Source organism: Podarcis liolepis (genome assembly GCF_965112155.1).
Source record: "Podarcis liolepis genome assembly, chromosome: 3".
In the NCBI taxonomy this organism is placed as follows: domain Eukaryota; kingdom Metazoa; phylum Chordata; class Lepidosauria; order Squamata; family Lacertidae; genus Podarcis; species Podarcis liolepis.
In genome coordinates, this window is record NC_139557.1 from 55418657 (window position 1) to 55444803 (window position 26147).

The 26147-nt window shown below is 42.8% G+C and overlaps 2 protein-coding genes across 5 annotated transcripts in view; one reads left to right on the forward strand and one right to left on the reverse strand.

Moving 5' to 3' along the window:
- Positions 1-9595, reverse strand: ZUP1 (zinc finger containing ubiquitin peptidase 1). Of its 4 annotated transcripts, none has more exons than XM_083495966.1 (9): positions 9503-9595; positions 6680-6790; positions 5235-5347; positions 4248-4416; positions 2963-3151; positions 2393-2561; positions 1539-1690; positions 275-492; positions 1-172 (listed from the first exon to the last, which is right to left on the reverse strand). In XM_083495966.1, exons 2-9 carry the CDS (start codon positions 6759-6761, stop codon positions 125-127), a joined length of 1140 nt encoding a protein of 379 aa, XP_083352092.1. In that variant the 5' UTR covers positions 6762-6790; positions 9503-9595; the 3' UTR covers positions 1-124. The 4 variants fall into 4 exon arrangements, with proteins under 4 accessions (XP_083352092.1, XP_083352094.1, XP_083352091.1 ...); XM_083495968.1 differs by lacking the exon at positions 9503-9595 and adding an exon at positions 7811-7829; XM_083495965.1 differs by lacking the exon at positions 9503-9595 and adding an exon at positions 7453-7695.
- KPNA5 (karyopherin subunit alpha 5) overlaps positions 8816-26147 on the forward strand; it is a 21479-nt gene continuing 4147 nt past the window's right edge. The window contains exons 1-13 of the mRNA XM_083495960.1: positions 8816-9104; positions 11655-11788; positions 13220-13321; positions 13406-13505; positions 15011-15105; positions 16802-16933; positions 17736-17824; positions 18082-18181; positions 18464-18627; positions 19898-19976; positions 21569-21694; positions 22565-22692; positions 25172-25350. Of these exons, the coding sequence (XP_083352086.1) occupies positions 8843-9104; positions 11655-11788; positions 13220-13321; positions 13406-13505; positions 15011-15105; positions 16802-16933; positions 17736-17824; positions 18082-18181; positions 18464-18627; positions 19898-19976; positions 21569-21694; positions 22565-22692; positions 25172-25350 (1690 nt within the window). The 5' untranslated portion in view covers positions 8816-8842. The remainder of the gene's footprint in view (positions 9105-11654; positions 11789-13219; positions 13322-13405; positions 13506-15010; positions 15106-16801; positions 16934-17735; positions 17825-18081; positions 18182-18463; positions 18628-19897; positions 19977-21568; positions 21695-22564; positions 22693-25171; positions 25351-26147) is intronic.

Sequence of the window (26147 nt, forward strand, 5' to 3'; positions counted from 1 at the left end):
TCATTTCCCCCCAACGTTTATTTTTAAGTCTTAAAAAGTTTTATGTACATTGTTCAAGAACCTGTGTGAATGCACCAGAATCTCTCCTGCAGCTTCCTTGATATCTTCTTCAGGATTCCTAATTTCAAGAAATCCGCTGAGCCACGAAGCGCTGAGAAGCCTGCCTACGAGTCTTAAGTGAGAGACAAACAAGAGTTAGCATTGCCACTTTTACTTACACAACAGTAGATCACTAAGATATTTAATCAGATGGGCTCTTATCTGAAATACTCACAACTTTTTCCTCCGCTGACAGTACACCGTCTATGGCCACAAGCTGATACTGTTTATGTTTTAAGCTGCCCACAAATCTTCGAAGCAATCTGAGACTGTTCCCATCTATGCCTTTTAAGAGTTTTTGCATCTCTTGTGAGGGGCAACCTGGATCAAACATCAGTAGGCACACAGTTTTGTTTTTCCTTTCTTCTATTCCAATAATAGTACGACTATGACCTATTTTTAAAAAAAACACCACACACATCAAGTATACATTACTGCTAACACACCGTCTACAAACCCCTTAAGCAAAACCCCAAACTGCTGTACAGAATTGCAATACAGATGATTGTAATTGTTATAAAAACAAATTACTTGTATAAATGTCTTTTTCAGGTAAGTTTTATTTTAAAAATCTACCATTTTCTCTCTTTCAAAGCAGCTCATAACACAGACCATCCCCTCAAATCTGTTAATATACCAAAAAAACCCCACAACCCCACTAGTCTAACCCCCTGCAATGCATGAATCTCAACTACAACATACATGACAAATGGCCATCCAACCTCTGCCTAAAATCTCCAAGTAAGGAGAGTCTACCACCTCTCGTGGGAGATAGTTCCACTGTCAAACAGCTTTTAGTATCAGAAAGTTATTTCTGGTGTTTAGTTGGAATCTCCTTTCTTGTAATTTGAATCCATTGGTTCAGGCTACTATAGCCTCCAGAGCAGGAGAAAACAAACTTGCTCCATCCTCCATGTGGCAGCCCTTTAAATATTTGAAGATGGCTATCGTATCTCCTTTCAGTCTCCCCTGATCCGGGCTAAACATAACTCCCTCAACTGTTCCTCATAAAGCTTGGTTTCCAGACTCCTGTACTCCAGGTGTGGTCTGACCAAGGCAGAATAAAGAACTACTATGATTTCCCTTGATTGGGACACTATAATTTTGTTGATACAGCATAGAATAGAATTTGCTTTTTTTCCACCCCTGCTACATCACACTGTTGACTCATGTTAAGCTTGTGGTCTACAATTACAATCTTTTGTAAACTACTTTGAGGTGGTTTTTTGTTTTTGTTTTTATTTTTACAACTGAGCAGTGTATAAATTTTATGAAATAAATAATACAATTATATTTGAGAATTACAGTTAAGAAGACATTCCGCTGCTCTTCCAGGAAGCATAATTCATGAAACAAAAAACTGGACATGGGGACACCAGTAATACATGAGTAACACAGCTTCACGTTTAGAAAAGAGAGAAGTGGAAAGTTTCGCTGACCTTGGTGCTGAAGGTAGATTGGTGGCTTGGGAGTACACACAACCTTTGCACTGTTTTCCTTGTCTGCCGAGTAATAGTTGAAAACCCACTCCAACAAACGAGGATGTGTTCCTGCAGGGCCTGTTGGCTGGTGAAAATCAATGACCTGACACCTATAAGGCAGTTTAAATGAAGCCTTTATAAACTGTTAGTTTACAATGTCAGATAGCATCTTTTGTTTAGTGCATTAGTCACCAAGTTCTACCACTGTTATAATTCTTTAGTCTCCGCAGTAAGAACAATGGTCACATTTGTGAGTTTGTAGTTGCACATCTTACTTCAAGTACACAGCTCCCCCTAGTGTGAGATTGATCTTTTACTTGCTACTTAAAAAAACACACCCTGCAATGTTAATCTGGGTGGCCTTTTTCTTCTTTTTTTACTACCTAATTGTTACCTGCCCTGATTTGAAACACTAATGAACAGGATATATATGTTTTATAAATAAATAAATAAATATACAGCTTATACTTTTTCTTGGTATGAAACTCAAGCCATTGAAATGAAAGAATGCTATAGCAAGCAATAACTTTGCACTATTTATACTTGGAAGAGCTTTGGAAGTAGCAATCTTCTTTTAAAAAGAGAGTTGCAAGGAAAGATGCAAGGAGGAAGGTCCTAGGCAACTGACTGACCAATTGCCAACACAATTTTCCCTTAAGTATTTCATGTTCTTATTCTCCTGGAAATGCCATCTCTACATAGGACCAGTATGAACTTGAATTTCAGTGATATTCACATAAAATCACTCTCATAATTGGTGTCATGTGCTTAGAACTAAAACCTTTTTACTTCCTTTAATAGGCAGCACTTACTTTATCCTGAGAGAAGTTAAAAGTGAATAAATTTCACATGCTCCTATCCATGCCTTAGTTCCATGTAATCTGCTGTTGAAGTGAGAAGCTCCTTGTGGGTCAAAGCCTTCTTTCCAAGCATCTTCAATCAAGGACTGAATTTTTGGAATGCATGGAATTGATGAATTATCTAAAACAACAACAACGGGACAACATTCAAGTTGCAGCTATGAAAAGGCAAACGCAAAGTTACAATAGATTTCTAAGTGTCCTGAAGTGGGACGGCCTTTACTGTCGGGGAATTACTTCCTCTTGTTTGACATAAAAGATTTCCAGAAAAAAATGACATCAGTGGGAAGGACTTCCCATCAACTTGAGCCCGAGTAAGACCTAAGGAAGGTATGATCTGGACAGGAAAAGGTTCATATTCTGCAGGCTCATTTTCAATCTATAAAATTGAAAAAAACTGTTCTTGTATCCACCAATTTTTAACCTATATGTTGCAGATATTGTAATAGGAACACATTTTTAGCAAGCGCTCAGGCTGGCAAATGTGCCACTGGGAGCACAATTCCATGCAAAAATACCCACCTTTCAAGCACGCTTCATAGGTACTGTTCCTCAAGAGGGAAGAAAGAAGCATTTGGAAGTTCCTATAACCGCAGCCCCAACCTCTGTCTCCTAAAGAACAATGGAAGTGATCTACTCCTGTAGAAAGCCATACACGCTTTATGTCTTTACATTCATTCTGATAATACTGGCACAGTACTTCAGTAATTCCTGATTTAAAAAAGGGGAGATAGGCAGAGAAAGAGACTTAAGTTTATGCAAGTCTATTTACTGATGATACTTCAACAACAGTCACACAATTTGCAAGATGCAACCAGCATGAAAAAAGTAACAATAATGACTGCCGAATTCTACATAACTGTACAAAGAGCAGGGAACAAGTAGTGAATGGTTTAACATGCTGACAGAAGACATGGCTCCAAGCCTGTTCGTCAGCTATAGATTTACTATCCTGTGTTAGGCAAGCTGTCCAAGGCCTTATGGTGAATGGAGAGAGACTAAGGCACATGTAACTAAGAGTGCAAATTAAGTGACACACAGCACAAGTGAATTTAATGATTATTTCAATTTTGAAGCTAAAACAATAGTTAAAAGGTGGAAAATCTGGCAAAAACCACAAGAGTGCCAAAGTAGTCACGCAAGAGAAGAACTGCCTGAAGCCAAGAGTAAAGATATAATATGTGAAACCTGTGATCGCCACTGTGCCGTCAGACAAGGAAGTTGCAAGTTTGAAGGGCTGACAAGGCAAACAGCCAGTCACCACCACTGTACAGCTTTATTTAAGCAGAATGTTTCCTTAATGAAGGTATCAAATCATTACAGGAGACTAGGTGTAATATATTAAGATACTGCGAACCAAGCAGAAACAAGACAGCATTTGGTCATAATTACTGAGAACAATTTATGAAATAATTCACCCTTAGCTAGATAGCAAGCCTACCATATACACCAGAGAACTGCAGTATGTTTCCTGTTACTATTTGTGAAGATTGGCAAAAACCATGATGACTGCCAGTTCTCTACTTTGAAATTTGTCATGGTATTTAGATAAAAAAATTAGACAATTTATAACCTATTTTTGAATCGTGACTTTAAATCTACCTGAGAGCCATTATCTTTTATATGGATTGTAGGAATCACCATTCTTAGCTCCTGTCTAAAGGTCCATACTCTTATTTCTCTGCAGGCAGAAAAAAAATTATTTTGCAATCTGCAGCACACTTATTGAACAATGGCTTTTGGCAAAATGATTTTTAGACACCTCAGTCAGACCTTTGAAGAAACTCACACATTTTTAATTACTCACCTGATGTCTTTGTCTTTCCATCATCAATACCGAAAGCCAGAGATTCTATCATGTCAGCTTTTCTCCTGTGATAGTCAGATGGGGTCATTCTCCCAAAAGCCACTTCCTTTTCCATATTTTTTAGTGACTGCTGCTTATATCCTCCTGAGCCATCCAAGCCGTATTGCCTCTGTTAAGGATATATTATACTTTTAAGCAATAAAAAGTCTTAGCAGTTCCTGGAGAAAGAAGAATTGTTAGCGCATGCAATACTGCTTCAACCTTGCACAGAGGAGAGAATGCAAGAGAACCATGGAAGTCGATTCAGAACACAAAGCTGCCCATTTAAGAGTTAAGTGTAACCTTTGTAGTAACTATAACCAGCATACCTTTTTTCAATGATATGATGTATTTATGTATGTATTTTTCAATGTTATTGGGGACCTTTTAGAGAACAAGTGACTAATAAACTTAATAAATTATATATATCCACACACACACACACACACACACACACACACTTTATGGTATACACACACACTCACTCATATGCACTCTTTATGGCATTTCTCTAAAGAAATAATAAATATTACAATTTGTACTGCTTCTGAACTAGGGTAGTACAGCTTGAAAAACCTAGGCATGAGATTCCGTGATAATTAATAAGAAACAGCCAATTATCTACAGAGTCATTCTTTGTGATGAATTCTCAAAAGAGAAATTACTCACATTTCTACTTGCAACCTCTGAACGCTGGAAGTCTCTGCACACTTGTCTCTATAGTTTTCCTTTTAAAGTTTGGGAACCTCTGACCTAGCTTATAAAATGCATCCTGACCAAAGGCATTAGGCTCTCTGCTCAACCAACTGCTACCAAGAGACACTTAACAATAAACATTAATTCTTTGTGCACAAAATAAATGCTTAAATGCATCACACATTTACAAAACACTCCATATATTTACAAGCTATACTGAAGTACATCACAACTATAACACCGATACCACACCTGTAGCTTTTGGAAATCTTCTCTTTCTTGTTTTGCTGCTGCTGCTCTTCTTTGCCTGTCTTCCTCATTCTGGAGATGCTGTGCCAATTCTAGGTCAGTCAAGTTTTTTCCCACTGTCATGCAATATTATATAAAATAAAAGTCTAATGAATATTTCGAAGCTACAGCCACATAACAATTGGTTATGTTGTACATTACGTTTGCCATAGAAGACCTGCCATATTTGATGATGTTGAATATTTCTGAAAATTCCAGGTTTTTATTAATAACCTGTATGTTTTAAATTTGCAGAACAATCCTATGTCCATTTACTGAGAAGCTAAGTCCCATTGCGGTTATATTGGGCTGACGTCTAGCAAAGAGTGTACAGAATTGCAACTTACCTACATTCCTAGGCAGAATGTATTATTTAATACCATTCATAGTCACCTAGATCACAGATTTAAACCCAGCTTCTCACTTGTAGTTCAGATATAATGATACATACAAATTGGTTAAACACATTAATATGAATGCTCTATTTAGCTGTAAATGAACAAAATATATGTCTGTCTAACCTTGCTGCTTTCTTTTTCATTTCCTCTACATAGCATATCTGTAATGCCTTGCTCCACACCCATCCTGAGCCCACAAATGCATAGTAGCGAATGCTCTGGATATTTTGCTCATTGCAGCCCATTTGTACCTGTCTGTTTAGCTAAGGACCCAGCATTTTTGAGAAGCGAGGACCAGTAATTTAATTCCTTGGTAGAGTAATTTATTTTCCTAAGATGAAAGGTAAATTGTTATTGTTTGCTTAGGGAGAGGAAATATTGATAATTTGGGAACTGGTCAAGTTGCAGAGTCCACCAAAATGGTAATCCTCTCAATGAAATACAAACACTATTGTAGATCCAGGGCATGGATCTCTGTGCCTGTGGTGACTAACCAATCCTTGGTTCCCAGTACTAAAACCATGATAAGTACCTCACTTGTGCCCAAAACAGATATTTCTTTTAAGGCAGCCTTAACTCATTACATTTGATTGAAGGCCACTGATTCAGCTTTTAAGAAGTTGCTTATGCTTGTATTCAGATTTAACCGTGCTATGTTAAAAGACAAAAATATGTGATTTGTTTTTTAATTGACTCCTCAAATGTCATCTTTAATTCAGTTTTTTATCCACCCAGGGCACAGATATATGCTATTTAGGTGTCTCTACTGATACAGACTCTAGCATTAGAGGAAAGAGACATACAAAACAAACTTGCTACCAGTTCTGAAAGTGTTGTTGTTGTTATACTGCATTGTTTTCTACTTTTTTAGCATGATATATGAAGTTCCAAGTCATATGATTTCATGTTACCTTGCATTATTTGGATAATACCAGCTTCTCCTGAATGAAACATTACATCTTTCGTCAATACACAAAATATGTCTTTCCTATTTTGGAATCTTCCCCTTACCTTCTAAAAAGGTGCATTCCTCCAAGTGTAATTCAACATGTTCCTGCAGAATTGGGTAATCAGTACAAACAAGGTGACACATTGGGCATTCATACAGCTCCTGGCCATTTTCTGTATTAAAGCAAAGTATTAAGAGTAAATGATGAGGTCATTGCATATTCTTCGGTTGGAAAGAAACGCTTGCTTGCTAAACTCATACCTAGAAGGCAGTTCCAAGTTTGGGGAAGTCCCTTGGTAGTGCCTGCTCTTGAGTGCTAGATGGCTTGGAGCTGCCATTGCCTTAAAATTGTAACTCTGTGAGGAATAAACTGCAATACTCAGACCAAGAGAAAGACTGTTTTTAGTGTGCTTTGAAGATATTGTGTATGGGCAAAGGAAAAACAAGAGTACAATATATATTAATGAAAAGAGTTCAGAAATGAGGGCCAAGCTCCTTTTGCCTCTCACCCCATATATATACGAGCATGGGAGCTCATAGACATATATACATATACATATACATATACATACATATACATATATATACACATATACAGCAGCACGAGAGCACGGTGGATTCTGCTGCCCTACATACTATATAAGCGCCTGACGTTTATAAAGCCAGACCCATATTCCGACCAGAGACGGTTCCCACGTGCATATCAATCTAGCGGGCGATTCGCACGTGTGAATGTGAGGTCGAAGGTCTCTCTCGACACTCCGCACGCAAATGTTTCATTCTCAAGCCAGACAGCCCCGAAATGCGAAGCGACATCCCTCCAGGTCTCACTCACCGCGGGCGGGAGAAGGCGGCGGGGCGCGGGCGCCAGCGGACGGGGCCCCCTGCGGAAGCCGCTGCTGTCCCTGCCGGGCTTTGCCGGAGAACTCCATCTTTGCGCCCTTCCCGGCGGGAGCCACGCCCCCTTGGCACGAGGCGGATATAAACACCTCGACACCTACCGCGGCTGCCAGGAGCCCAGCGCGAGCGGAGAAGAGCCCACTGCGTACGTCGCCCAGCCGCGCGCGCGCGCTCTCCCGGCTCTATCCTCTCACGTGACTCCTAGACTTACTAAAAAGGGAAACAAGCCTACACTTTCGTTTCACAGGCAGCCGCTGTGTAACCCGACCCTTGCGCACGCGCAGTTTACGCACGCTCCCCAGAAGAGTCTATGTTGGCTTTCCCCAACGAGGTGCCGTGGAGATGCTTTGAGCTACAGCTCCCATCCTACCAAGCCTGCGCGGACTTCCCGTAGGCATCATCTGGTTGCGGAGACAGGATGCTGGTTCCTGCAGAATTCCACGAAGGAAACGAAGTATAAGCAAGAGAACGAACTTCTAAACTAAACTTCTTTTTGTTTTCCGCAACCTACTGGATATGATTTGGACTGAAAGTCATGCAACAGTTGCAACCCAAAAATATCCAGTAAGGTACCAGGTTGCGGAAAACTGACCTACAGAGTTCTCTTTCTTGCTTATTATTTAGTTTCCTCTTTGAAGCTCTCAAAAGTATAATTAGGTAGGAGTGTCATGGGACACTTTGTCTAAGTAGACAAAGTAACGGAGCCCTTTATATGTCCTGCTGTCCTTTTCCAACAACAAATTGTCGTTGGTTTTAGTGTGTTGAATATATGCTATATGAATATATGCAACCAGTCCATGCATAATATAGGCACCCTATATATAAAAATGAGCAAACCGGTGATATTTTAGGGAGCAGGCTAGCAGGCATTGCCCATGACTTACATTATAGGAGCCTACACAACACAAAACACAGTTGCTGTATGTAGGTTTTATATGTTTTTAATCTTATATTTTGGAAATGTACATCCAGTTTTTCCCCCTTTATATATTTTAGGGGCCCCAAGAGTGGGGCCCTAAGCTATAGCTTGTTTAGCTTATATGTAAATCCGGCACTGCGAGCCAATTAATCGCTTCCCTGCAACGATAGAAACCGACCGACTCCTTCTTCCACCCCTCTCAGGAGAGTCCCTTTATCTCCCTCTTATCAGGGGTAGCTGGGAAGGGGTTATTCTGGAGGTTTCGATCACCAAGCAGCCCGGTCCAGAGCTCGGCTGCACGATGCGCACTCTCCGCGTTCCGTCGCGCCTGTGCCTTGTTGCGCTCTGCTTTTTCCCCCCAGGCGGAGCAAAACGTCCCCTAGTCAACCCGCGCGCTGAGAGCCGCATGTCGCTCTTCCGCTGCTGCCTAGCTCTATGGGCGTGCCTTCCGTGGGCCACGGGAGAACCGCGAGCCCCGTTTCTCGCCATTGGCGGCTCCGTTCCCCCTCCGCGCGCGCGCGTTGGCGCGCGGGTGGTGCTGGGCGGAGGGGAGATAGAAGAGGAGGGACCGGCTTCTTCGGCGCGCCTGGAGCCGCCATCTTGGACGGCGAATCTGCCCGCTCTGCTGCTCTGCGGAGGGGAAAGCGGCGGGGGGCTGCCCGCAATGGGTGCGTGAGTGAGAAGGAAGGGGCGCGGGGCGAGCTCCTTCCTGCCACTGGATTCCGGGTGGCGGGAGGAAAGGAGGGTGGTTCAAAATGCAAGGGGCGCTTTGCTGCCTCCGCATCCCTATTTCTTTAAAGGACGCTGGCGCTGCTGCCCTATCTCCTCCCGACCCACAGGCGTGCGGGACAGTGCTGCACCCCCCCCTCCCCACCCCCTTTTTGGGCTTTTGCGTTCGGGTGGAAAGCCCACGGGCAACTCATGGCTGCGGTCCTGTGCGCGTAATCCACACTGACATCGGTGGGACTCATTTCCGAGCAAATATGTGTATATATAGGGCTTTTGCACGCACGCACGCATATATATCTGCCTATATTAATAACTGGTTTGCAAGTGCTATTCTTACCTTCGTTCCTTCACGTGATCTTCCCCTACTTGCTGGTCCTGGTGCTCCACGAGGCGGGGACTCGGCCGTCTTGTTTTGACGGGGATTCCCCTGGCACGGGCTTTCCCCCAGGAATCTGCCCGTTTGATTTTGTTGATTTGTACTTGCTGGTTGCCTTTGAGGCAGGACGTAGGGCAGGGGTAGGTTTTTTGCGGGAAACAACAAAAACGACACTCTTCACACGCTCTAGAATTCTAAGAATTCCCGTCGCGCCTGTCAAGCCCCCAAAACCATTGGGGGGGAGGGAGGCCAGGAGGGTCCCTGGTGACTAAGACGCCCCAATAGCCTTCAGGCAGCAGCGCCCAATGTGACCCCCTTTTCACATTTGCCAAGGGGACCCCCTTTCCACATTTGCCAAGGGGACCCCCTTTCCACATTTGCCAAGGGGACCACCTGCCACTTTGCACTCCTTCAGGGAGGAAATCTAATCCTGCACCTTCCTGCCTCTCTTTCCCGTCTTGGGAGTGGGACATGTCAGTATGGGGCCCTGGGACTTGTAGATCTGGCCCTGAAAGACCAAGGCTGTGTTGGGTGATTCGGCCACGCAGCTGTCAAACAATTCCCAGCCTTCCTCCCAACTTTGGAGCTAGTGGTGTCATGGTGCAACAGTCCAGCAATCTCCACGAACCTCTGCAGCTTCAAAATGGGAAGACAGTGCTGCTGGTCACACTTGCCAGAGGGTGGCACCACACTTGCCATGGCGAGCAGATTTATTCAAAAGCTGCCCGTAATTTTTAGACAGTATGGGGGTGCCAACTTTCCGTCCACTTTCTGTAATTGTGTCTTGTTAACAGCAGCTTGAGGTGAGGACTTGAGCATGTGATGCACGCACTGTGACAAGCTTCCTCCTGCTTACTGTATATCAAGCCACAGTTAAAGGCTAGTTTCTTCTAGTCCACTGGCAACCCTAACTATACATTTGGTGTCCAGCACCTGATTTTTTGAAGTGATTCAGTTGAAGATCCTTGTATCTGAGGTGTTCTGAACATTTTGTCTTTGAATTAGGTCTGTGATGTCAATTCATGTCAGAAACATTCACATAGATTTCCACCAACTTCCTGTAAATTGGAACGCATTGTAATGATCTTGTTTAAGATCTTCTGCCCCATGCACCCTTTCTGTTTGAAGTATGCTTGGTGGCAACAGGTGGTAGTGCCCCCTCAGGAGTGGTGCCCTTTTTTGAAACTAAGAAAACCACAAATGCTGCAATCTTTCCTCATAGGAGACTTGTTCCAGCTGCTTGTTCATGTATTGTAAAGCTGTATCTGGTAGTAGCAGAAATTCCTGTGTTACATGCTGATGTTGCCTACACAGACATAATAATATGTAGAACAGTAAACATTCATATATTCTTTCTAGGGCCAGATTCACACCGTATATTTAAAGCACATCCAGCACACACTTAAAGCACGTGACTTGCCCCAAGGAATCCTGAGAACTGTAGTTTGTTAAGGGCACTTAGAACAGTAGCTCTGTGAGGGGGAAACTACAGTTCCCAGGATCTTTAGTGGAAGCAGTATGTTTTCAAAGTGCATTGAATGTTCTTTAAATGTGAGGTGTGGGTTGCAGTGGCGTAGCGTGGGGGGTGCCAGGGGTGCCAGCCGCACCGGGCGCAACTTCTGGGGGGGGCGCGCTCGCTGCCTCCGGACTCGCCGAAGAGCCTCCGGCGCAGGCTGTAGCAGAGCCCCATGTCTCGTGGAACTGACGAGCTGTGCGCGCGCCTGGGCTGAAGGCGCCCGGCAGGCAGCGGCTCTCAGCGCTCCGCTCGCCGCGGAGAACGCGCCAGGCAGCCCCGCCTCCACCGCTGCTGCTGCAGCTGCTGGGCCATTTTGCATTTTCCTCGCCTCTCTGCCCCCCTCCTCCTCCGGGCAAGCGGCGTGGTTTGGGCGGCAGCGCCAGCGGCAACTCGCCTCAGATCGGCAGGTTAGGGGGGGCGCAAATTACTTGCCTTGCCCCGGGTTAGGGGGCGCAAATTACTTGCCTTGCCCCGGGTGCTGACAACTCACGCTACGCCGCTGGTGGGTTGGCCCTAGGTTATCGCCTCTTGTTACCTTGGACTTGACTGGCAGTCCAGAGAAGGAAATGCAATCAATTCTCTTGCTCTTTATTGTAGATACCATGGCAAGCCCAGAAAAGGATCACTACAGAATGAAAAGTTATAAAAACAATGCCCTCAATCCCCAAGAGATGCGGCGGCGAAGAGAAGAGGAAGGTATTCAGCTTCGTAAACAGAAAAGGGAAGAACAAGTAAGTCTTTAAAGATTACGGGAGGGATTCGGTATCACGCTAAGGTGATCATTCCATCAGCACAAGCATTTTTGCTTGCCAGACAGAGCACACATCCTTTCCTCCCTTGTGCTTTTCGGGGGGGGGGGGGTCGGTCTCCTGATCCTCCCAAGCAGATTTTGGGGGTGGCAGCAGGGGGAAAGCCTTGTTTTGCTAGGAGTAGTCATTGCACTAGCTTCCTCTAGCACAACAACTTAGTTGAATCTGGCCCTATGCCTGCAATCCAAGTTACCTGGAAGTAAATCTCATTTAATTCAGCGGGACTTATTTCTGCATAGATGGTGCATAGGATTTTGTTATTAAATGTGTGTCTTGTTTAGTGATCGTTTGTTGTTTAGCGATTGTCTTGTTTGTTAGCCACCTTTTTTTGGCTGACTTGCAGAATAAAATATCTAGAGATAAATAAGTGACATTATTCAGTTTAGGAGAACTGTGCATCTATACATATGGAAGTATGTTACCATGGTCTGCTAAACCAAGAGGCATTAGGGAGCCAACAAAAGCTCGGCTTTTCTGATGTACTGTCAGTTGTTTTTACTACCCAAAGAAAGCCCTTATTTGCTAACACACCACTGTGTTTTTATTTGTGGTATTGCTCTACTTGCATATTTACATATTTACATCTACTTGCATGTTTACAGTAAGTGATTATTGTGCATATATATTTGGGTTTGGCTTTTAGAAAAGTAGTGTTAGTTTTTAAAGGTATTTTATTTTAACTGTAGAGGATATTGCCTTGCGGATCAGCCAAAGGGCAGCTGTTTTTCAGTAGCCTGCCAGGTGCATTTGGACACAAATAGAACATGATGGTGTTTGCCGTCTTCTGTTTGTTCTCAGCATCTGGTGTCAGAACTGTATTTGTTTGAAAAATGCAATAGGCCACATCAGGACAATAAGTTATTGGTCCACAGTAGATTTGCCCTCCTTTCCCTTCCCCCACCAAAATCTAACTCTCAAAACAGAGAATTATTATCTACTAGATAAAATAGCTTTAGGTTTACAATGTTGAATTTTGGAGTTTGTGTAATACATCTAAACTGGAAACCTTCTGGGGCCAGTTCAGACATGTAGTGGAAGCCAAGACTGAGATCAGGTTCAGGTTGTGGAATTATATGTATTGTCTCCCCTCTTCTGCAAAATTTGATCTGGCTCTTCTCACGCTATTTCCAGCATTGTCTATGATCATTACCAAATTGGGTTAAAATGTAACTGGGTGTGTACTTAAACTTTTATTGAAATCCCTGATTTTAAAGAGGCTGTCAGAGGATGTGAATGATTTTCGTGTTTGAACAACTTGGAAATGGAGGTGGTTGAGGGTTATTTATGTAAACAAATTTTAAATGCAGTTCTCTCCCTCCTCAATCTGAAAACAAACCTGATTCTTTTTCTTAGTTATTTAAACGCAGAAATGTTGCTCTACTGGGAAATGAAGAGTTGATGCAAGAAAGTCCAATCCAGGATCCTGATGTGAGCTCTACAGTGCCTATTCCTGAGGTAAATTACCGCCAACAGACAGAGCATTTTGACAGTTGTAGCTGAAAGATGTCAGAGTGATAATCTTTTACTTTTACTTTTTAGGAAGATGTCATTACCTGTGATATGGTGCAGATGGTTTTCTCAGAAGATCCCGACCAACAACTTGCAGCTACTCAAAGATTTAGAAAACTGCTTTCTAAAGGTAATTTGTATTTTTTTCCATAGAAACTGGAAGTTGTGAATGTTATTCCCATGGGTTCAAATTGCATGGGGGGGGGGGAACAGATTTCTTTTTAAAACACAGTTTGTTGGACTGTGGTCTGTGTTTTTCATCACATGAGTGCCTGTATTCATTCAGAAATGATGGCTGAATGCCAAAAGTCACTCTGTGAAAACAAAACAAAACGGTAGCAGGACAGCAACTGCACGCTTCACTTAATATCCCACTGTTCTTTGCAGCTCCAATAATTCATCTAGTTTGTTGTATGGGACTTAAAACTAATTGTTTTTATTGGATGTACTCAAAGTTGAGTGTTCTGTTACTGCGGTAATGTTATTTGTATCAACTGTGTTGAAATTATTTCCATGAATTGAACTAGTGACAAAAATAATTTGGAACTCTGCTTGCACACAAGCACACACATCCCAACCACAGGATCATGCTGCTGGGCCCCATGAGAGGTTCCTTTTGGGCTTAGGAGCTGAGCACCCATGGCCACAAAGTAATCAAGCCCCTGCAATGGCTTGAGGGACAAAGAAAGATTGCTACTACTTCCCCCTCTTCACTTTCAACATTTATCACTGGAGCTTGTCTTGGGCTCAAGGGGCAAAGGCACTCTGTGTTCAATTGCCACAATGCGCTCTGGCCAAAAGGGTGGGTTAAGCTTGAACCTCCTTCTTTCCTTGTAGCTATTATGGAGGTTTATGCTTGGCTTAAAGGAAGCATCTGGTGGGCAGCTTTTGTCCCTTGAGCCAACTGAATTTCCAGTGTTAGCTGCCAAAAATATATACATGCTTCTATAAGCCTGTGCCGGTTTTTGGAATTTGGAAGCTGTGTGAGCGAGCGTGATTTTGAGACTTTCCCCCCACCTTGCCAGACTAGCCATTGATCCAACAAAGGATAGGATGAATGAATTGTGGCTAAGTTTACCAATTGCTATGAGCTGCAAACCTCCTGTGTTCAGTGGCACTATTAATGTTAGAGTTGTATGGAGGAGCAAAGAAAGGAGGAGAACTTATGGGCTTCTCGGACACATATGTCTCATAACTAGAAAACTGGACAAGCAGCAGCTTTGGTCAAAACCAGCTGGCCTCTTCATGTTTTAACCGTTTGCATCTGTGCTCACTCACTGAGGTTATACAATTATATACAGTACATGATTGGTCATCTTCCAGCTGATTTATTGTTTAATCAACTAGATTTTCTTGGTTGATAACATTAGCTTATTTCCTTTGCTGACTGGGCAATCTGTTATATTTTTACTTTACTCTATCTCCAGGGAGATCTTAACAACATTTTACCTTTATTATATCCCTATGAGTAACAGAGACAGTATTTGGAATTCTTCATCCAAACCCAGGAGCCTAGCAGCTATATCTGCTGCTTACCTGTTTCTTTAATTGCACCTTCCTGTCTTCTTTAACCTGCTCCAAGCTGAACTTTGCCTAACGTTTGTTTTAATCAGTCTAATGAACCTTTATTTTCAGAACCTAATCCTCCAATAGATGAAGTCATACAAAAACCAGGAGTTGTGCAGAGATTTGTGAAATTTCTAGAAAAGAATGACAATTGCACTCTTCAGGTGAGTTCTCTTAATAATATATGTGCTAAGGCATTGGGAAAATGTCAACATTTGAAGAATTCAGATCCTTCTGCTGGGAGATGGTGGTGTTTTTTTCTCTCAGACATACCAGACATGCAGAGACAAATACACACACACAATAAAAAATACAAATTAAAGGTAGCCATGTTGACTTTCCTTGTAATTTTGCCATTGGGTGGAGCCTGAAGGGCTTTTATTCCATTGTAGCATCCTACATTTGAAATTTCCTGCCTCTGGAGGTGCAGCAGGTGCTTACAGTGGCTCAGTTTTGTTGCCAGTTGAAAGTGTGCTGTTTTGTTTGGCTTTTGGGTCTCCATAAGCTGCATGGTCCATGGGGTCACGAAGAGTCAGACACGACTAAACGACTAAACAACAAAGCTTCATGGTTGACTTTTTTTCTGTAGTCATATGGTTGTATGATAAGGTTTTCTCCCGCTGTATTGGCTTTTCTCTGTGTTGAATATGATTGTGGGTCTTAAATGTATATGTTAACTCGCTTTCTCAAATTTACTGTTACATTGTGTCAACTGCCCTGGGATTATATTTTTTTTTTAAAAAATGAAGAGCTGTATGGTATATGCAACAAATAATAATAAAGGAGGCAGCACTTGGCCTGATGCAGTCGTGCAACGAGCAATGGTGCTGCATTAGAGATCAGGAAATAAGGATTTGAATTGTGCTTTTTGCACATGCTTCTAGTCCTCTCCTCTGTATTGGGGAGGGATACTGGTTGCTCACTGGAAGGACAGATTGTGAAGCTGAGGCTCCAGTACTTTGGCCACCTCATGAGAAGAGAAGACTCCCTGGAAAAGACCCTGATGTTTGGAAGGATGGAGGGCACAAGGAGAAGGGCATGACAGAGGACGAGATGGTTGGATTGCGTTCTTGAAGCTACCAGCATGAGTCTGACCAAACTGCGGGAGACAGTGGAAGACAGAAGTGCCTGGCGTGCTCTGGTCCATGGGGTCACAAAGAGTCGGACACGACTAAACGACTAAACAACAACAACTGGTTGTGGGAGAGAGATTGTGATCTGTGCCCCAGTACATCTATGAGGCAGCTTTGCAGAATACTTCCATTGAGAGATATCCCAATGTTTCATTGTACACATGTCAAAACATGCATACACAAACACTGTAAAGTGGTATGTAAGTGGCGGCAACATTGGACTGGACCTCTGGCTGCTCATGCAGCTGCCATGGTCTTTCTTTGCTTCTTCCACAGAGCCTACTTGTGAAATAATTTTATTCTGTTTATCTATTACATCTGCCTCCCACCATTCAGGAAAGGGTATCCACATACATCAGTTTCAGTTTAACAATCCTGTGAGGCTGCGAGAAAGTGATTTGCCCAAGACTAGCAGTGGGAGATTCATGGCTGAGCAGGAATTTCAACCCATATTTCTCTGATCATAGTCCAACATTACTTATTTTCAATAATATACTTTCAAAATAAAATGTTGGCTTATTTCATCACAAGAAATGGAAAATGTGGTTACAGAGTGTATTTTGTACCTAGGAAATAAGATGGAGAGAGGGCTGTTGTACTCCAGTTCTGCTTGCTGAATTTCCATGGGCATCTAGTTGGCCACTGTGATGAGCAGGCTATTCCTATGTTCTTAATCTTAATCCATATGTTACAGTTTTTTTAATTTAACTATATTTTTGTCTTTTAGTTTGAAGCAGCATGGGCTCTTACAAATATAGCATCTGGGACATTTCTGCACACCAAAGTGGTAATCGAGACCGGAGCTGTCCCAATTTTTATCAAGTTGCTGAACTCTGAACATGAAGATGTCCAGGAACAGGTAACTTCTGGCACCAACACATTGATCTGGTTTCGACGTAATGTTAAACTGTGGCTTAGTGTTAATTTCCTGAGCCTGAGTCTTGTTCACAGAGTTTTGCTTAATGGGTTGATAGAAGCTGGGATTGTGGTTAAGGCTTCTCACCCTTAACCGTGATCTGCAGCCAAGGTTGGTTCTGTGGTTACAAATCTTACTTAAGTTACTTAACCACAGCCTCTCATGCAGAAATGAATTGTTTCAGGCAATTGTTTCTCTGCCTGATAGAGCACGCTAATTTTATTTACTTTTATGGAGCTTTAGCCACTCTCCATTGATAGTTGTCTCCAGTAAAATAGGCACATGCTGAACCACTTGACTGGCCCCTGGGATGCAGTGTAGGTACCTGGACAATGCCGCGTATTATGAGATTTCCATACCCCTGGCAAGCTAGTTATCCATGGCAATTTTAAGCTTCTGATACATTCATTCTTTCAGTGACTGCTCCTTTGCTATTGGGATTGTGTTTGGTGCTGGCGTATAGGTGCCGTTGTTGTGCTGGGACTGAGCAGCCTAATTTATTATATTCTGTTGCAACTTTACAACAGATTGAGCTGCAGAGGTAAACTCTTAGGGTGGCGCTTTCCATTCTTTTATCGTAGTAAGCTTAATTTAGGTCATAGCTTCTTGTCATATGTTCTTGAGTTTTATTTTATTTTTATTTTTTTAAAATGCTAATTCTGTAATGTGAAGACAGCAGTGTACAAGAGTTGCAGTTAAAGACTTTAAAAATGTATTAATGTTAATTTAACCCTTTGTTTCTAAGGCAGTGTGGGCTCTTGGTAATATTGCTGGAGACAATGCAGAATGTAGAGATTATGTGTTAAGCTGTGGAATACTTCCCCCTCTCTTACAGTAAGTACTGATCATCTCTGGCAATAAATATTAATTTTCTACATGTCTAAACTTTGGAAATAGCTAGGCTTAATTTCAGGTTTTAAAAGGTTAGCCTGAAAACTGTTATGAATAATTAAGGCTGTAATCCCATGCACATCTTCCTGTAAAACCCATTTAACTCAATGGCACTTACTGCTGAGCACACATGATTGTGCTATAATTTATGTAATTTAGATGCTGTATTCTATTTCAGATTTGTTTGTTTTTCTTGACAGACTGCTAACACATTCAAACAGACTTACGACGACTAGAAATGCAGTCTGGGCACTTTCAAACCTCTGTAGAGGCAAGAACCCACCTCCTGATTTCAGCAAGGTAGAGTCTAATTTCTACTCTGTGAGGTGCTATAATGGTCAAAGGCATAAATTGCTTTAAAACAACGTATTTCCTCATGCAAAGTCAATACAAACCAACCTTTCTGCGGTCTTAATTGTTGGGTCAATTTTTAGTCAGACTGTTTTGTTGTGGAATGAACTGAACTACTACCAAAGGAATGGTTTCAACTCTTTAGAAAGCTGCTTGCAACAGATGTGAAATTTCTAAAAAGAGGACATTTCTGATAACATGCCTTTTCTTCTTCTTTTTACACTCCTGAAGGTTCGTCTTTGCTTAGGTGTTTTGTCAAGACTGTTGTTTAGCAGCGACCCAGATGTATTAGCAGATGCTTGCTGGGCCCTCTCTTACCTATCCGATGGACCAAACGATAAAATCCAAGCAGTTATTGACTCTGGAGTCTGCCGAAGATTAGTAGAACTTCTGATGTAAGTCCCTTTTTAATAGAAGAATTATGATACTAGGAATCTGCAGCCAAAGATATCAACAGTTGTGTTCTCAAACCAATGTGTCAAAGTAATGTAGTCTTTTTGTACCCCACTGTAACCCAACAGTTTTCCCTCTGTCCTTAGGACCTTTATGATTCCCCCACCCACCCAGTACATCTGCAGTGATTGTCACAGCACCAACCTTTCCCCCTCTGCATTATCTTAAATATTCTGTGGCACATTTGAAACTCTGCCAGATGCTAAGAAAGGAACTTGTAGAGTGTAGATATTTGAGAGGCATATCACCAGTCCAGTTTATTTTTATCTATTAGCAAAAACTGGATTTATGTTGTACAATATAAGCAATAGGACCTGAAGCAAAATGTTGCAGTGTGGAGGGCTATCCCCCCCCCCCCCCGTTCTAAGGTACACCATGTCTTCCCCCTCCACAAACAGCATTCTGTGTCCCCTAAGTATGCTTAATCCTCATTCAGCTATTTTTGTGGATTTTCCTGCTTTATTCCCTCCTCCCCGCCACCCCGCAAAAAACGTTCTTCTGTACTTCTACATACTTTGGAGTTCCCTGCCAGCCTGTTAACCCTTCACTCTTGTGTGTAGATAGTACTGTCTTGGCTATGTAAGAAATAGCACTGAATGAGTTTGTTATTTGCATGTACAAGTGGGACCTGAAAGGAACTGTTGCAGTGGGAACTCCTTCTGTGCCAGCCATGCAGACTGGATACTCAATTCCATTCCCCCTTCCTCCTGGTTTTCTCTTTCTCTCCTAACAGATATTCAACATGTTTTCCATCCCACCTCCCCAGTAAATCCTGGGGTTCCCCCAAACATATCAGAACCTTTACCTTATATCTCAGTAGTCCCTTCTGGGCTAAAGAGCTGTTATAACTCAACACCGGAATTTAGTATATCAATTGATAATAAGCCATAATCCAAACAGCTGCTGGTTTAGCTTGTGTGTTCAATCATCCATTCTTGTCTGTGTCTGAGACTTGCATGATGTGACATATCCAAACAAATAACCGTATTTTTCCATGTATAAGACGCACCCATGTATAAGATACCCCCTATTTTGGGGGAATCCAAATTAAGAAAACACCCCTCAGCACTACCCATGTATAAGACGAGCCCCAATTTTAAACCAAATTTTTTGGTAAAAAAAAACCCTAGTCTTATACACGGAAAAATACGGTAATCTATTTTAGGGTCTGAGAATAATTTAACCTGCTCTATGTGCTTTTGCTTTCCCCAGGCACAATGACTACAAAGTGGTATCGCCTGCATTAAGAGCAGTTGGAAATATTGTTACTGGTGATGATATTCAAACACAGGTCAGTGGAGCTTTTTGAAAAACCTCAGTGGCAACGTGTAATGGCTTAACTTTGTTTTTTGGGTTGTTGTTTTTTTAAAAGAGATTGCAACAGTATACTTTGTTATTATTTTGCAATAGATATAGATGGTGCTGATTGAATGGATGGAATGTTATCCAGGTTTATGTATAGTCGAGGGGAAATCTGCCTGTCTTGCAGAAGAACTGTCCTTAAACTATCAAAGAGCCATATTCTTTGCAGCAACTGACACTATTTCACTGAAATGAGTATTTTATTGCTTCACTAAGTTAGAAACTAAAGAATAGCAAAAATTAATAGGAATGCAGTTATATGCTAAAGTTACTGTGGCTGAGGTCAGACTTTTGTCATTCTGAATGTTTTAAAGCAGGGCATCATTAAAAGCAGACCTTGGTGGTTTTATGGCAAAGTACAAATTAAGAAGGTCTTGGCACCTGTACAAGTGTACAAGAAGATTATTAACCATAATTATGGTGTATGCTATAGCTTGGCCTGCTCCTCACCTCTCCACACTCATACCTTTTTGAACCTTGAACACCATTTTTAAAACAATCTTCTTTTGTAAGGTGCCCAGTCTGTAATCATCCCCCCCCCAAAAAAAAATATCAATTACATAGTCTGTTTTTCTAGCACTTTGTAACTGCCCTCGGAATATAGAATCCCCACTTTCTCATATTTCTGCTTACATTTTGAATTGAAACTTGAGGCGACTTTTGACAAGTGGAAGGTGTCTTCTGTTCACCAGAGGGCTGTTGTGTAATTTTCCACAGAGACTCATACAAGGAAAGCAAAACTAAATCCCAGGATGATGATGCTCTTGTGTAACTGGAAGCATGAGAATGGCTATAGAACAGGGATGGAGAATCTCAGGCCTTGAGGCATAAAGTGATCTGCTAGACCTTTCTGTCTGACCCCAATGCTTCCCCAGGCCACACACACCCCCCTTTCCTTCCTCTGTTGTCTCACTGCAGTGCACCCTTGAACTGTGACAATGCTGCTTGCTTGGCTGAATGGAAAGATGTAGGTGTGTGTGTGTGGAAGCCTCTGGCTTTTACATGGCAGTAATGTAGCCTACTTGACAAAGGTAAAATAAAAGTCACACCTGTTGATCTCTACACTTTCGTTTCTGGCCTCCGAGAAAGTTGCCCGCAAGAGACTATGACCCTCAAACTGCAAAGCATTCCCCATCCCTGTTGTACAGCTTAACTGTTACAGCATTTTGCAAATTCTTATAGTGCTGGTGGAGAAGGGCTGTGAACTTATTCTTTTGCTGACAGAGCCAACTCTTTGAATTTAGGTAGTAATGAGATTCTGTCAGATTTTCTGTAAGAGCTAAAACTCCCATTCTCTTGTGACTTTATTGGGATCTTAAATAGCACATTTTTTTCAAAAGCATATGATCGTAACTTTTTCTGTAAATATTTGCATATGGCATTCTAATATTTAAAAATAACTCCAATTGTAAGCATACATGTGAACATTTATTTCAACTATATGGACTGTGTTTGGATATATGGACTACATTTGATTATACACTGCTTAGGCAGAACTTTTCATCTTTCAAATTATTTTAGGTAATTCTAAATTGCTCTGCATTACCCTGTCTCTTACATTTGCTGAGTAGTCCCAAGGAATCTATACGGAAAGAAGCTTGCTGGACAGTTTCTAATATTACTGCAGGAAACAGAGGCCAAATTCAGGTAATATATTTGGGTCTTTCTGACAGTGCTGACATAGCAGTGGACCATGTTATATTTGCCTTTACTTAACTACTTCTCCATCTGTTCCTGATGCAAATCTTTGTATCTTCCACATGCTGAATTATGATGAATAGCTGGGATATATACCCCAGAATGTATGGGGAGGGTCTTAGATTGAACATCTTAACAAACACTGCAGTATATCAAAGGAATGTACTCATGATTGCCTTTAAATCAGGGGTGGCAAACCTTCTGAGATAGGAGGAGAGGCTCCTATGTGGGTATCTGTGTGTGTGTGTGTGTGTGTGTGTGTGTGTAGAGCCCTTGTAGGGGTTTGCAGCCTTCAGTAAGGCCCTCAGTCTGAAAAAAAATTAACCCTTGCTTCAAACGGTCATGCTGGCATAGCTCCAGGTCACACCCTCATCTGTGTGGGAAGTGTTGATACTTGTACCCCAATTTGGGGCCAGTTTTCAAAGTCAGTTGTCTGTTAGATAAAAATGACAGTGGACAACATCCAGTTCACTGCTTGTCAAACAAACAGGAGTATTCTTGGGTAAGATACAATTTGCCAATTTCTCCCAAGAAACTAAGATTCCCATGGCTTATTATCTGAATGAGATTTGTGTAAAGGCCATTCTGAACTTGCCAGTGTTCTGGGGAAAGTAAGCAAAGTGTTACGGACGACTTGCTAAGCATAAATTGCCAGTTTTTCATAAAGTCCCTGGGGTCATTTTCTTTTTCCAGAAAAATGATCACTGTGTCTTTTCAAGGAATGCATTTAAAATGTACTTTTCAGTTAAGTTCACTGGTTAGTTTGTTGACTGGTTAGTTTGTTATACTTCAGTGTTCCACTTTTCCTTTTTCTCCTAGGCTGTTATAGATGCAAATATATTTCCAGTATTGATTGAAATTCTTCAGAAAGCTGAATTTCGCACTATAAAAGAAGCAGCATGGGCCATCACTAATGCAACATCAGGAGGGACTCCTGAACAGATTAGGTAATGGATTGCAATTGATTCATAGGTGAAGGGAGTGGATATTTTGACTTTCCCCTGTTCATTTTCTAAACTATTGTACAATGCCATGAATACTTTTCTGTGTTTCTAGTACTTGAAATTATAATTTATGTGGTTATGTGGTTTTCTTCGGAGCTGAGGGCGATGAAACAATCGCTGAGACGGCTAGAGCGTCGGTGGCAGAAAATTTACTCCGAATCTGACCGGACACAGGTTAGAGCTCAACGTCGAGCCTACCAAGTGGCGATAGCGACGGCGAAGAAGACTTTCTTCACCACCTCTATTGCATCTGCAGAAAATAGTAGCAGGAGACTCTTTCAGGTGGTCCGCAATTTAACGGAACCACCTTTACCACAGGGGCCTTGTAAAGACCCCAAGATCTCCTGCAACAATTTTGCAAAGTTTTTTGCAGATAAAATCACTCATATTCGGAAGGAGCTAGACACCACCGTGGGAGCAGGGCTGGGGCGGGAGAGTGCTAGAGCCCTGTCTGGTCAAGTTGCATGGAATCAATTTCAATCCGTTACCCCCGAGGATGTGGACGCGTGAAACCAACCACTTGTCTCCTTGATCCTTGCCCATCCTGGCTAATAAAAGCAAGCCGGGAAGGGCTAGGCGATGGGCTCTGCGGGGTGGTGAATGCTTCCCTCTGTGAGGGAACATTCCCAGATCCGCTGAAAGAGGCGGTCATTAAACCGCTTCTTAAAAAACCATCTTTAGACCCGGCCAGTATGGCCAACTATCGCCCAGTCTCAAATCTTCCATTCTTGGGCAAGGTAATTGAGCGTGTGGTTGCTGAACAACTCCAGGCACGCCTGGAGGATGCGGACCATTTGGATCCCTTCCAATCGGGGTTCAGGCCTCATTATGGGACTGAAACTGCCTTGGTCGCACTGGTTGATGATCTCTGGCGAGCTAGGGACAAAGGTGAGAGCTGTTTCCTAGTTCTGCTGGATCTCTCAGCGGCCTTTGATACAATCGACCATAACATCCTTCTGGACCGTCTAGAGGGGTTGGGAGCTGGGGGCACTGTTATACAGTGGTTTCGCTCCTTCCTCCTGGGCCGTGTTCAGAAAGTGGTGGGGGGGGATGAGTGTTCAGACCCTTGGGCCCTCACTTTTGGGGTGCCTCAGGGTTCCGTCCTCTCCCCCATGCTTTTTAACATCTATATGAAGCCGCTGGGAGAGATCATCAGGGGGTTTGGACTGGGTGTCCACCAATATGCAGATGATACCCAGCTCTACCTCTCTTTCAAATCAGAACCAGTGAAGGCGGTGAAGGTCCTGCGTGAGTGCCTGGAGGCGGTTGGAGGATGGATGGCGGCTAATGGATTGAAGTTGAATCCTGACAAGACAGAAGTACTGTTTTTGGGGGACAGGGGGCGGGCTGGTGTGGAGGACTCCCTGGTCCTGAATAGGGTAACTGTGCCCCTGAAGGACCAGGTGCGCAGCCTGGGAGTCATTTTGGACTCACAGCTGTCCATGGAGGCGCAGGTCAATTCTGTATCCGGGGCAGCTGTCTACCAACTCCACCTGGTACGCAGGCTGAGACCCTACCTGCCCGCGGACTGTCTCGCCAGAGTGGTGCATGCTCTAGTTATCTCCCGCTTGGACTACTGCAATGCGCTCTACGTGGGGCTACCTTTGAAGGTGACTCGGAAACTACAGCTAATCCAGAATGCGGCAGCTAGACTGGTGACTGGGGGCGGCCGCCGAGACCACATAACACCAGTCTTGAAAGACCTACATTGGCTCCCAGTACATTTCCGAGCACAATTCAAAGTGCTGGTGTTGACCTTTAAAGCCCTAAACGGCCTCGGCCCAGTATACCTGAAGGAGCGTCTCCACCCCCATCGTTCTGCCCGGACGCTGAGGTCCAGCGCCGAGGGCCTTCTGGCAGTTCCCTCATTGTGAGAAGCAAAGCTACAGGGAACCAGACAGAGGGCCTTTCCGGTAGTGGCGCCCGCCCTGTGGAACACCCTCCCATCAGATGTCAAAACGATAAACAACTACCTGACATTCAGAAGACATCTTAAGGCAGCCCTGTTCAGGGAAGTTTTTAATGTATGATATTTTAGTGTTTTTTGGTTTCTATGGAAGCCGTCCAGAGTGGCTGGGGAAACCCAGCCAGATGGGCGGGGTACAAATAATAAATTATTATTATATTATTATTATTTAGATTTATGCAGAAAGGAGAGCTAAAATCAACATGGCTTTCATTGTAGAAGTATAGCTAATTGATATAATGTGTGTGTGTGCTTGTGCACATGTGTGTGTGTATTTCATGTATTAAAATGTGTGTGTACATACACAGGAATATGCTCTAAAAAGTCAAGTGTGTCCTCTGTGTTGTTTGTGAAAGTATCTTCATGCATCTATCCTGGGGCAGTGTTGCATCAAATAAATACTGATCCAAGCCTCTTCTCTCTTTCTGTCTTTTTTTTTAACCTACTGTACCAAAGTTATTTGGTGGCTTTAGGCTGTACCAAGCCTCTCTGCGATCTTCTGACTGTGATGGATTCTAAAATAGTTCAGGTGGCATTGAACGGACTTGAAAACATTCTGCGACATGGAGAGCAAGAATCTAAACAAAATGGGATTGGGGTTAATCCTTACTGTGCCCGTATAGAGGAAGCGTATGGTAAGAAATTGTGGTGTGAATGCTGCAAGCCTATTACCAGTATAAAATAATTCCACTGAATAGCTGGGTTACTGTTGTTCTGCTGAAATCTTCGTTTAGAAATTAGGGCAGCAGCCCTATGCAGTTTTATTTGAGACTGTTCCCCATTGAACACGGAGACATAATCCTGAGTAAACATGCGTAGGAGTGGGCAAGAGGACTCTAATTTCTGTAGTGAGGTCAGGTCCCACACGTTGGCCAGAAGAGTATTTTTTATAAACTAAGAAAAATTCTGAAGTAGTTGCAGGTATTTAAGTAGGTAAGCAGTTAGCAGTAGAATTGAGCTAGTGAGCAATAGAATCACAGGCAGAACCAAATCTTCCAAATTTGGAAGCATTCCTAATATTACATGTCCCAATGTAATCTACCCTTCTTTGTGAATCTTTAGGAGAGGATTGCAAATTTCTTAACAATGCCCTGAAGGGAGTTCTTGTATATTTGAGCTCGCTGTTAAAAAGATGTAACAACTGAAGGTCATAATTCTTGGCTGGCTTTTCTGCCAAAGCCAGTTGTGTTTGCTAAGGCCTATTTTAGGCCAGCGCATGCTTGTGCTCCATCCGCTTTTCCTGTAGGTTGTTTGCTGGTTTGGCTGCTCCAGGGCAAGGTGTGCTAGTGCATCAACTTGGAGCAGCCTGGGAAGCAGCCCATCAGCCTGCCCTGCAAGAAGATTGGCATGGAGTCTGCTGGTCTGGCAGCTGTATAACCAAGGCACTAAGCAGATGGGCAGGCAAAGAACCCCAGGCTTTCCTCTCCTGTCT